This window comes from Ptychodera flava, chromosome 10 (genome assembly GCF_041260155.1).
Source record: "Ptychodera flava strain L36383 chromosome 10, AS_Pfla_20210202, whole genome shotgun sequence".
Lineage (NCBI taxonomy): Eukaryota > Metazoa > Hemichordata > Enteropneusta > Ptychoderidae > Ptychodera > Ptychodera flava.
Genome location: NC_091937.1, coordinates 38,564,126 through 38,577,412, shown reverse-complemented (window position 1 = coordinate 38,577,412; position 13,287 = coordinate 38,564,126). Strand labels below are relative to the sequence as shown.

Genomic DNA, 13,287 nt, shown 5'->3' with positions numbered 1-13,287 from the left:
GATGATGATCAGATGGTGAAAACCATACTCTGTGATTAGCTTTTGTTAAAAACTTACAAGACTCTGATAAAATTTCTGTATGCTGCATAGCCTGCACTGTGTCACTGCCACATTAACTGTACCTAGTATACATAATGCATGATACGTACATACTACACAAACCCATACTGTACAGGATCAAATTGATACTGTATAGCATCCTGCCTGTACCATACAGTATACGTACTCTACCATCCATCCATACATTTCCTTTTTTTTGCGTTGTATGTATAATTGATATTACACAACTGCAGTACTGTATGTATGGGCATAGTCAGTAGAGAAACGTTTCTGTACTGACTGTTGTTAGGAGAGTTATTGCTTAGCCATACCGGTATGTGTGCAAAAACGGTTACAGAAATGTAAATTTTTCTGTGCCTGTCTTGACATTCAGGAGGCTGATGATGGTACCTCAGAAGCCTCGGAAGAATCACTCAGTTCACACAAGAGTAATATTTCATACAGCAAACAACGTGGTGCAATAAGGAAAGCTGGGTAAGTCAACGGCCACTCAGACAGTCCACAGAAGATTCGAAAAATCTTCTTGTTTACCTGACATTGTATTCATATTTATTGACAGAAAATTCATGAATAGGAATGGTAGAAAGGTTTTCAGTGACTTTTTCACAAAGCAGAAACTGCAAATTTATAATTAAGCAAATGCTTTCATTTATTTTTTGATGGAGAATGGCGTGTGCTGTGAAAACCAATTACCTTTTAGTGGCAATACATGTAGGTTATTTTCTGTGTATGTCAGAGTTCAAAGCTCGCAGAATAACTTCAGGCAACACACTTTCAATGCTTAGTATTTCACCATTAGTTCCTTGTATTAATTTTTATATTCATGGAGGACCTGCTCAGCTTCAAAGAAAGAGTTTTATTAAAAGTCCCATTGAAATCACAGTGTGAGAAAATTACTCTAACACTTGCAGAAACAAGATTAGAAAGTTACTCAATAGTTACCGTGCTTTGAAACCGGAAATTCTATGAAGAACGGCCTAGGAATGGCAAAAAAGTCCTTACAAGATTGGTGTCCTTGCTAAAAATTCTGTCCAATTAGCAGTTTTTGTCCTGCAAGTTTGTCCTGTATGGGTGAGGTTTTCTGATTATAAAGCTGTCTGGTCTGACAGGTGTTTGTGTGAGTACTGACACATGTAAAAATTGAAAAAATTGAGGAGACCTTTTTCATGGGAGATTATTTTCCTTCCATATAAGAGAGTACTTTCCACATTATATCATCTGTCAAGACTTAATAATTAATTTTCCTTGAACATATCAGGCCAGCTGGAGAAAATGATCAGTCACTATAGCATTACATGTTACACTTTGTACTGGTCATTGTGTTAAGTCATAGAAAGAAATACAGCTTATGTAAACGTGACTGTAGTTGACAAGGGCAAATATCTGAAATAATTCCGATGTCATCCATGTGGTTGAAATAAATTAGAAATGAAGTGGTTGTCCTGGTCAGCTAATTACTTCCATATTTCTTGCATCTGTCCATGGCACATCACTATTAAAATTGTCATCTGTCTGTTCAGAACAAAACTAATACAAAAGTCATAATTATAATATTTCTTAAATTTTGTTATCTGATGTTTAATAATTACAACATTTTCATGCCTTGTAATATATTGTAATTCATTTGTAACTTGCCCTGACCTATCAGACAAAATATTGTTCACATGTATATCATGTGATTGACTTTTGACCAATACAATTCACTGTTACAAAGGCTCTTCCGCTGATTAATATAGAATGGAATCTGTATGAGTTCTTTGGCAGTGTTTCAACTGACAAGAGGAAATGTTTGAAAATTTATCTGCCCTGAAGGCTGATCGCAAATATGCAACAATGTGTGTCAGCTCATTGTCTAAAATTATACGAATATTCCTTTGGATAGTCTGCAAAAAACAAATTGGCATTTTGCCAAAATTTCACGATTTTATTTCACTTGCATGATTTTATTGCACTTCCATGACCATCTGATCAAATGCGATAATTGTACATGTTCTATTTTCCAGATGGTTACATGTCAAAAACATGTTAGTTGCAAAGAAGAGAAAAGTAGAACGAGCTGCCAAAAGAAAATGGAAGAAATATTGGGGTGAGTTTAACCTGCCGATATACTTGCTGAAGGCAGGAGACAGACCTACATTTATAGCAGAGTGTGAAATCTTTGTCATTTGCGAAAACTTGCTCCATACCGGTATAACCATTGCATCTCAGAAGGCAGTGTTGCTTTCACAAAATGGTTGAGCTATGAATCATGGAAAGGGGCACAGTAGCTTTCCCTTCAAAATGCAATGAGAATGCAAATAATGTTCACCATTATAGCTCTATAGCCAAGTACCATTATAGCTCTATAGCCAAGTACTAGGAAGCAACACAATACCTCATCAGACCGAATGTTGGATTTCCAGTTTTTGAGAAGTGGAATATAATTACATCACCAACATTGTATGAAAGAATTTTTCCAAGTGTATGAGATAAGGACTGTAATTTTCACATCTTTTATTGAGGATTATTCTAATAGGAATGGAGAAAGAATTTTTTGAATCTCAGCTACACTTGAAAAGATTAATAATATGTATTTTGCTGACATTTCCCCACTTGATCTTTACTTCTCAGTATGTTTGAAAGGAACAACGTTACTGTTCTTTGCGTGTGATGACAAGACAACAGTTGATGAGACCAGTCAGCCAAGACACAGACTAGGTAATTATAAGATATCCTTCTTTAGACATTTCGATGTCTTCAGTGTCATTTTGACTACCTCAGTGTCAAGGTTGTGTTTGAAAAAAAAATTAATACCCAATACTTTTGTACTTCCCTACCATACATTGCAATGTGTTTCATCAGACAAATTTTCAAAGTCAAGGGCTTTTAGATCTCTTTGGTTTGGTGATGGTACTTTTACAAATTCTTAACCCCTTTTGCTGTTATTCAGACTAGTGACAGGTATTTAAACTGATGATTTAAGCATACATGTTCTTTGTGGGTGAGTTTTGGGATTGCAAGTGCACCAAACATCGGGCATAAATTCAACTATATGCTACTTAGCAATCGGAACTGTTGCCTCCTTTTGGTGAATTGTGTAATTTCCTATTCAAAAGTATTTAATCTTTGTAATGGGTGAACATAAAAAAACTGATATTGAGAGTGAGTGATAGTATTAAGTTTAAAATGATTATAATCTTATGCTATTTTTCAAATAGAATACCGGTAAGTCAGTTATTTTATCTGGTCAATTTCAATTTTATGAGCTTGTGAAGATAGATTTAACAGCTTGGAAGTTTATGTACTGGTAGACTCTAGAAAATAGTCAACGTGCACCTAAAGTGTGGTGTAGTTCTGTATCAATAATATTGCAATATTTCTATTTTTCACGTACAGTTGTAGAGAGCTCCATATCACAAGCACTACCGGAACATCCAAAGAGAGATAATATTTTCTGTCTGAGTACATCACTTGGTGATGCCTATCTATTTCAGGTAATGGTCTTTCACTTTTCTTTTAATGGCATTACCCTGACAAGTTACATACCGTTTCAAGAGTGAGAAATCTCTTTCCATCTTCATATCATGGATAACTGGAAATCACCAATTTTGATGTCGTTGGCTTTCCGGCTTTGATATCACGTCATACTGACACTTCAAGGCAAATTTATCACAAACTTTTGAATATTTTTGTACCACTGCGATCATAAATTTGTTTGAAATCTGTCATTCTTGATAAAAACATCTGAGATTTCTCGTTTTCCCAGTGGAATAAGATTACTTTTATGCAGTAAATTTTAACTTAATAGGGTCTCACAGATAGTTTTAACAGTTAGGAAGTTTTGTGTAGGCGTTGGGAAAATGGTCAATCAATGTATGGTGTAATGATCCTCTAACTGTGCCATACAGTATTATTTATGTTGGCAGGCAGCATTTTATATCAACTGAAGCTGTGTCATTGTGTTATATTTGCTTTCATGTTATCATCCAAGTCTGGTCACTTAACTCTCTTCCTGCATCTGCAAAATATTTTCAAAGCATGTTATTTGATATCAGATGTTCGGTTAACAATGACTACAGATAATATTTTTACAAACCAACAGCATGACAATGCAACAATGCATATCCAGGGTGACACACACAGTGTACATTTAGAAGGTTGATCATATAACACTTTCATTCTCTTGAAGTTATGTGTGTGTAACTGAAAAAACTCCCAACCAATGACATGTACAAAGTAATATGATCCATTGGACATGAGATTCATGATTCATATAAAAATGTTGAACAATATTCCACTATAAAATCTCTCATACTTCATGGCAAGGTTTCTGTATTTTTATATTATTTTGGTCAACTACTGCAAGGATAATAGAAAGAAATTAACATTAAAGATATTTTAACAAATTATGTATAATATTACAACCCTCTGTTTTGAACCAATTGGCTGGGTGACAGATCTACTGTCATGTGTTGATCAAACCCCACTTAGTAAGCTTGTATGAAAAAGAAATGTTGATAGCTAATATCCTCTTCTTTATTTGTTTGTCTCGTGTCATTTTATCTTCTCTGATAACAGGCCAACAGCCAGACTGAGATGGAGAACTGGATGACGGCTATCCATTCTGGTAAGATATGACATATAGAGACGCACAGACACCATCTGCTGTGTCTTTTCAACAATGGAAACAATTTGTTTTCTCAAACAATGATTCACTCGTTTTCAATGACACACAGTGGATGGATTTTATGCAACAGTTACAGTCAAACAGAAAACTAGACGGATTAGTTGAATCAAAGCGTTATAACAACATAATATCCTAGTCAGTTTTTTTTTCTGAAAATTCTGTGTAGGAAATTGGATATGTATTGATGACAAGAGGGAAGAAACAATATCTAAGGTTATTCACTTTTATCTTATGCACAAAGTTGACCATGAAATTTACAGCAGGATCTTACAAATTACTGAAATTGAAATTTTAGTAATTTTTTCAGTTTATAATTTACAGTGTCTGTCATGTAGTTAACCTTTAACCCCCACTTCCAGTGTAGTGGTCCAAATCTGCAATAGAAAACAGTAGGAATGTACCAAAATGTGTTGATGACAGACAGATTTGAGTCAGATGTGAAATTAGCAAATACTTGTCCCCGAAGGCACTCACAACAAAACTTTGATTGAACCAACTGCTGACACACATTTGCAACCAATTGTTTTTTTGCCGTCCAATTTATACTTTCAGGCTGTCCTCTCATTTCCTGTTAATTTGTACAGTCCCATGGGCAATTTATGAATTCCGTGCCATCCTTTTGTTGATCAACTTCATACAATATACTCAAATTGGTAACTTGAAATTTTTCTCCTGGCTTGGATTTCCCAGCAGTCGCCAGGAGTGTTGCCATCACTTAACAATGCAGACAAAAATTTCAATTCCACTTTGTGTCATTGGGTCAGGAAATGATATCCTTAAGGTTAGATCTCTCAGTCAGACCCAGGTCAAACAGAGGTCACATTCATGCCAGGAGCATGCCAACTAGGTTGTGACTTTAAGTGAAAATAAAAATCATAACGTGTTATTTGAGTCAAAGACAATTCAGAACACACACGTCCTGACCATATTGTGTTATTTGAGTCGTAGACAATTCAGAACACACATGTACTGACTCGGATTTCTGATGCAAGATGATTTCAAGATTGATATAAATTGAAATGAAGGGTGCTCGATAGATTGCACATAAAATGATACAGATGTTTGTTCGGAAGGTGCTGTAACGTATGTTGCTCATTTAGTATCTCAGTTATTTTTTACAATATTTCTGTTCCAGGTGCTTGCACACAGATTACACCATTAACTTTGTTGTGGCTGAGTGTTAAAAATTTGCAGCATACCCTTATAATATACTTTCATGAAAATCTGAATTCATACATTTGCAGCATTATTTGAGCTATGATGTCTGGAGTACATCAATGCTGTCAGATCTATACCATAAGGATCAGATTATATTATGCAGAATAAAAACCACAACCCAGTCATAGCTATCTGATAGTTATCACTGTAGCTGCTAGGGTTTTTATTTTTCATAATCCGCTTTGTTGTTGTCACCGCTTTAAGTTGCACTAGTGTGGTCTTTTCACTCCTTGTGACAAAGTTTTTTTTTCATTTTTGTCACAAGGAACAGAAAACGGGGACATGTCTGAAAGTAAAACTGACAAAATATGTGTAGAACAGGTGAACCACCATTGGGTTCCAATGTATGCACACCAATGATTACTCTAATTTGTGTATAACTAATAGAATAATAAATATATTTTATTGGTACTGTAATTTTTATGGAAGTTTTAAAAGTTTTTTTATTATTACTTTTGTAATAATTTTTCGACGCAATACTTTTCATTCCAGCGTGTTCCTCAGCATTTGCACGGCAACATGGGAAAGATGACACCTTAAAGCTGTTGAAGACAGAAGTGCAGAAATTAGAACAGCAAATTGATGTGGTGAGCAGCTCTCAAATTTAACCCCATTAGGTTTGACTGAAACCCATTGTTGTCAATGGTGATATTGACCTGTTGACAGTAAATTGCTGTTAAACAGGTTAAAATTTCTCCAGGAAAGATTGTTCCTTACATTTAGAATCTGAGTATTGAAATAATTACCACAAATCAAAGATATTGCATCATTTTGAGTGGATCACTTGAATTAGATATGTAGTTTTTGAATGGAAATAATGCACTCAAAGCTCTGTTGTAATTTGTGATTTGTCTTCCATTGTTTTTATTCTGTCTCTTAAACACTGTTTCATGTTCTACTCCCCAAATCGTGTTAAAATTCCCAGACTTGAAGTTTTCAGAACACCATGTGTTTGTGTGTGTATGTCTAATTTAGCAAAGCAATAATCATCGCTCATCATTGTTGACAGTTATTTTTTAGACCAGACGAGTTCATTTATCAACTTTAACCGTGCATATAAGACACAATACCTAGTATTTGCAAGGCTAGTACAAGTTCAACATTCGTTTTGGAGAGAAGAAATGTGCCTGTTTTCTGGAACAAAAAAAATGAAAATGTCATCAGAAGTTACAGTTACATTTCCTTTGATATCTCCCATTCATACATTTATTGTTATATGAAAGTATCTGTGCTATTGCCATTTGATTACACATGTGCACAAATAATGTTGATATAATTGGATTATTTGTAGGATGGTAAAATGAAGAAAATGGCTGAACTACAGCTGAGGATAGTGTCTGATCCGAGAAGTAAACAAGCCATTGTTAATCAGGTAGTGAAACTTCTTTTCATTGAAAAACATACCATTATTATAATTTTTTTAAGAGTACACTATGTTGAGATCTTTGTTTTAACAAGATGAGTGAAAATCACAAAATGTCATTTTTCGTGTCATTGTGTACCATACACAGTGTTCCATAATTTCACTTTTTCACCAGTGATATTTTGGTAGGAACTACATGCAGTTTGGTAGAGCTTTATGAGGAACATTCAAAATCGGCCACAAAAATTGCAGGTTGAAGAAAAACTCTTCCCTTATTATGTCTATGGCGGCAGGCCACCAAGAAAACAAAAGCTATTGTTAATATACCACTGAGGGCGCTATTGCAACAAAACTTTCTCTGGCCTTTGATCTACTATAGAGCAAACATTTGTCTTCCAAAAGAGAAGAGTTTACAACTGAAAACAGCATGTAAAGTCAAAATTTTTTAGTTTGCTTACAACATGGAGAGAATTAACTAAGGAGACTGAGTCAGATAAATATTTCTTGAATCAGTGCATATGGAATAACCAACACATTTTGATAAATGGTAAATCTGTGTTCTATAAAGAATTTTATGATGCTGGACTTTTTTACGTAGGTCAACTTTTTGATAATGTAGGCAATATTTTGCATTGGAATACTTTTGGGAACAGACTTCCACAATATTCCTTTTTGAAATGGTGTGGTATTATCCATTCGCTACCAAAAGAGTGGAAAAAACATACTGACATATCTAGATTGTAACGCTGATGATATGAATGAAAATGATTACAATATTAATTTTTAGGTATTTCCTTAAGTTTGCTTCAGTGTAAACAAAATTGTTACTCCAAGTATTATTTCTAATTTTTTAAGGTTCCAACATCGCAGCTCTATTATGATCATGTATTCGGTACTTCTGTTGAAAGTTGGAAAGAATATATCAATTGCCTTTTAGAATCACACTTGATGTTAAGCTTAGAAGCTTCCAATGGAAATTGACCCATAACATTCTGATGACAAACAGAAGATTGCATAAAATAATTCCATCTAAACTACCTACCTCAAATTGTACCTTTTGTCGGAGTGATATTGAAACTGTTATACATTTGTTTTATGAGTGTGAGGTAACTAAGAAATTTTGGTCTACTCTTTTCCAGACCTGGGCAATATATTTTCACTGTACGAATATTGTCTCAGCCAGAGTGATTTTGTTAGGAGATCCCACATTACCAGAGCTGTTAAATTTTGTTTTATTAGTTGCCAAGAGATATATTTACATTAGTAGATGTGAAGAGAAAACACCAACATTTGTTAATTTTAAGTCTTTTATTTTCAACATACAAAAACTGAACGTTACATTGCTATTCGAAAGAGTAAACTCTACAAACATATTAAGAAGTGGGGAGACATGTTACAAGTATTGGAAGAATCTTAATTTTCACCTTTTTTTATCTGTGAACCGTAATATTTGTAATCCAGTGAATAGTGAAGTATAATGTATTTTCTTTGTTTTCGATGACTGCAATAAAATAATAATAAAAAAAATTTAAAAAAATTTTTAGTCAAAGTTGCTTCGTCCCTTTGTTTTGATGTGTTTGATTGTGATCTGAAAGTCCTGTGCATCATCTAGCAAAGGGGAAATTTAAAAAATATTGATGTAGTGATAAATATTATCATAGTACAACTGGAAGCTTTGCTTTTCTGCTAAATCCATTATTTTTTTATACATTGCTTACATTGACAATGCTATCAATCTGTACAGATAACCCAGTGGGAACAGAACCTGGAGCGGCTTCACATAGAACTGTACAGACTACGCTGTTACATGGCATCACTGCAAGGCACTGAGATACCCAATCCCAAGACATTACTCTCCATGGTGTCCAAGCCCACTAAGAACACCCTTGGAAGGCTGGGTTATTTCTCTGTGTCATCACTTCATGCACTCGTCTCTGCAAGAACACCCAGGCAATCACATGCTGCAGTTTCTGCAAATTCCAAGACAAAGAAAAAGAAATTGGTAAGATTGGTTTTTGGAAACTCTGAATAGAGTATTCACTTGCCCACTCAGAGCTTCCGTTAACGCAAAATCCTGCATATTTCATGCATAATTACTTTGAAGTATGCAAAGTACATGGACGTCTGTGTAATCTGATACGCATTGAAAAAAACGCAGTCTCTATAACAAAGACATGAGCAAACGTGGTTTCCCTCCAATGCGTAGTTTATCCAGGACTACAAATGAACTGTTTGTTGCTAAAAAATGTTCATGATTTTGCAACATTTTGTTGTACATCGTGTCAATTACGTCGCGTCAATTGTTTCCTTCAAAGTTGTGCAATAAATTCCATCGTTATTTCAAAAAATGTATAAGAGTGGTCCGATACATTTTTTTCCAATTACTGTTTACGATTTAGTCAGTACTTCCAAAAGTATGTCAAAACCTGAGACCGTTGACAGTTTCTTTGCACCATCAAAAGAAGGGAAAGTAGAAAGATGTCAAGCAAGCAAACCATCGACGGTAGCCAGCCATCCGTCAGTTTCCAGTCAGTTTCCATGTTTCCATCGCGACAAAATTGGCCATAATTGCAGCCGTGATTCCAGTCTTATCTGTCCAATGTGAACATGGGTTCAGTACCCAAAACAGGATTAAAACATCAAAATATAATTGTCTGAGTGAAGATGTCATAAATTCTCTGATGGTGATAACAATGGAAGGGCCAAGATTTGGCGAATTTGACTTCAGAGCAGCAATGATAGAGTTCAAGAAGCAAAAACATTGTCGAAAGTAGAAGATAGGAAAAGTAAAGAAATGAATACTGTCGACAGAGAATTAATAGCTAGTAATAGCAAAATGATCTTTCATATTGATGTTGTGTTAATCCTCAACTTACATGTATATGTTTGTTACTTTTGTATTCATTTTCAGCTTGGCAAGTTTGAGGGCGGTATCAACACACTGAGAGGCAACACAAAGAGAATGGTCAGACCACCTATCAGGTATGTGTAAACAATAGCTGTGTTGTCTTTAGGTTCCAGGTAATGTGTCAACACATGATCACTGGAAGGAATGCCAGTACTTAGCAGAGACAGCTGACCTTTGCTGTGTACCAACAAAGAATATCAGTGTGTTTGATACAAAGAAGTGACTTCTGCCATGCAAAGAACAGTATACACACTCTGGTAGAAATATCATAGATGTGTTGAGGGTTGTCTGCAGATCCACTTCACAGTGGCTTGGTTACTGCTGATCCCAAGATGACTAGTTTTCCATGGTTACACCGATGTCTAACTAAACTAATTAAATTCCTGATATTAATCAACGTTTCATTGTTTATCAGACTAGAACGTTAGAGATCTTCATAATTCATAAAATAAATTTACTACATATTGTGGCTTATATTAATTCTTTGAACTCTGACCTTCTGATGACCCATCACACATTGAATCCTCATAAAGCTAGGGTTCAGAGGGTTAGCTCATACATCCCTCTTAACCCTTTTAATGCCGAAGTCAACTTTTTTTTGCCTTTATAGAATATAAAACAGCCAGCAACTTTTTTCAGATCTAGACAATTTTTTTTCAGATTTTTCCCAAAATTTTGGTCAAAAATTGTAGCTAATGAAAAATTGTCGCCTCTGGTCCAAAATTATCAAAAAAGTTACAGAAAAATTCATAAAAATTGGTAAAATGTTGCACTGAGAGTCTGATGGGAAAATAGCGTTGATCGCAATTTCAGGTTTGTTACTAAATATAGCTGCATAAGCGCGACTTTTGGACAACACTGCCTAAAATTCGGACAAACTTTGTTGTTGCATGCATGGCTGTTGTTGCAGCTTGTAGTCTGAGCCATAAAATACCACGAACCAGCGTGACTTTTAGTAACCATTGTAACGCTAGCATGTTTTATTTTCGTCGTTCATGCGGAAAATGCAGACAAATATTTATTTATGCATATTAATGAGAGAGAAAACAGTGACGTCATTTGCGATCAGTGCTATTACAGCACTCAAACACACGTACTGCACTTGGTGGAAATAAACCACAAAACATGACATTGTTTGTTCATTAGTAAAAACATAGGATGAGGAAGGGTCCCTCCACAAAGGACCGTGGGTGAGGAAACTACGTCACCTATTGTTTTCCATGTGATAACTTCCTGTTGTTGTTTGAGTGGCATGACAAAGGTGCTTGACGTAAACAATTGACCTATTGTGTTTTGTTGGTGTATAAGTAATTAGGAAGCAAGGTCATTACCCTAGTGTCAGGAGTTCATGCATTCGGCTGACCTCTGATAGTCAAGTAATTTTACAGATTTTTTGGGGTTATAAAACAACCACATCGATATTCTGAGGTAGATATGAAACTAGTACATTTTGCTTCCCCATCATACCATTTCTTTGGTGGACAAAAGAACCAGTGGTGAGGGTCTACAGGTATACCGAGGGAGACCATACGTATGTATAATAGGTTGAGAGCTCTTATCAGTGAAAATACCTATCTTGTATGTGATTTTACCCATTCTTATGCAACTGGTTTTTTTTTTCAATGAATTTGACTGACAAAGGCAATTATGATTATTTTGTATAATGGAATGTAGCATTTTTGGTATTGGTGAAAGAAAGTAACATTCACTCTAAAAGGGAGGAGGATATTAGCAAAAAGGGAAAAAAAGGAAATATGGTAACTATTGTTACCATGTAAGATAACTGAGATTGCCTTTTTAGAAACACTTTCACTTTCAAAAAACGTGTCTTTTGGATTTCTCCCCTGCTGCTTTAATACAAATGAATATCATTGAAATATTCTTGCATGTTTATGAAGGCGACAGACTCACATACAATTTGAAGTTAATATTGAGCTAGTTGTCTTCCTCTGTTTGTGTCTGTTTTCAAAAAAGATTTCAACAGTCAGTTTTCAAAACTGGAATAACTGTTATGCATAAACTGTTGAGGAGTCGCACTGTGTGATAACCCAGTGTTCAAACCTAATAAAAAGTGATCAGTTTGAATTGCAGTGATTAAAACAAACCGCTGACGGTGACAGATTTTAATGTTAACTCAAATCTGAGATTAGAACCAGCCGGTGCTCCACAGTTATATAATTGAAAAAGTATCTTTACACTTGTCAAACCTAGATTTTCCATATTTGGATAGCTATTGTGATTTGCCTGTTTTGTTATCAACAGTTATTTTAATTGTTATGTGTGGTATCTTTATGATCACTCAAATTGATATACAGTTACATGCCCCCAAATGATGTCCATTTCGGCCCCTTTTTTGTATAACAATAGTTAATTAGCATGACAAAGGGAAATTTGAGTGGGCTATTGGCATAACAATGGGATTGAACATGACAACTGTAGTGCTCACAGCACAGGGATTTGGAAGTAGAGCTCTATAGAATTCTTGAACGGCGGTAATTGGCTGGGGTCGGTCTGTGATTGTTGACAAAAGTTCAGGTTGGTCTGTCTGAACAATTGAGTGGTGCGTCTATTACCTCACAGTGGGCAGTGGTGGCTGGTGGACTTCCAATGACCAGTGAAAGTTATTTGCGCCCACCTTCCGCAGTCTAAATATACCATGTTCTGGAACTGATAGGAACCTGTTTGTGACCCGTTCAACTGCCAATGTCATTCCTGTAGCTGTTCTGTGTTACTGTGCCAGCCAAAGTTGGTTTCTCAGTGATTTATAGGCGATGACCTTGGCCAATCGGAGTAGCAGTGTGCACTGGGGGAACTTAAATACTAACATCGTGACTACGTGGTCACCAGAGTCCCACCCATGGGTCAGGTACTGAGATGCCATCTCTTCAAGGCCAAGTTCACCCTGAAATCCAAGCCAGAGCGACAGGAATCTGACCATGATTCTGAATCCCTCGACAGCTCGTGAGTATTTGGTGGAATCACCTGTTGATGAGACAGGCATTGTGATTTGATTAAAGGCACGCTCTTCATGTCTGCCATCAAAGCTAGACGGATTAAGAAACACATTCATGG

At 35.6% G+C, this 13,287-nt stretch overlaps 1 protein-coding gene across 12 annotated transcripts in view; it reads left to right on the top strand.

Annotated features, from left to right (window-relative positions):
• Positions 1 to 13,287, top strand: part of LOC139142713 (protein still life, isoforms C/SIF type 2-like) — an 88,144-nt gene that overhangs the window by 47,091 nt on the left and 27,766 nt on the right. For all 12 annotated transcript variants that reach the window (XM_070712783.1, XM_070712792.1, XM_070712788.1 and 9 more), the window contains 9 exons: positions 434 to 534; positions 2,064 to 2,146; positions 2,671 to 2,757; positions 3,436 to 3,533; positions 4,618 to 4,666; positions 6,437 to 6,531; positions 7,236 to 7,316; positions 9,052 to 9,309; positions 10,219 to 10,289. In XM_070712783.1, coding sequence (XP_070568884.1) covers positions 434 to 534; positions 2,064 to 2,146; positions 2,671 to 2,757; positions 3,436 to 3,533; positions 4,618 to 4,666; positions 6,437 to 6,531; positions 7,236 to 7,316; positions 9,052 to 9,309; positions 10,219 to 10,289 — 923 coding nt within the window. The remainder of the gene's footprint in view (positions 1 to 433; positions 535 to 2,063; positions 2,147 to 2,670; positions 2,758 to 3,435; positions 3,534 to 4,617; positions 4,667 to 6,436; positions 6,532 to 7,235; positions 7,317 to 9,051; positions 9,310 to 10,218; positions 10,290 to 13,287) is intronic.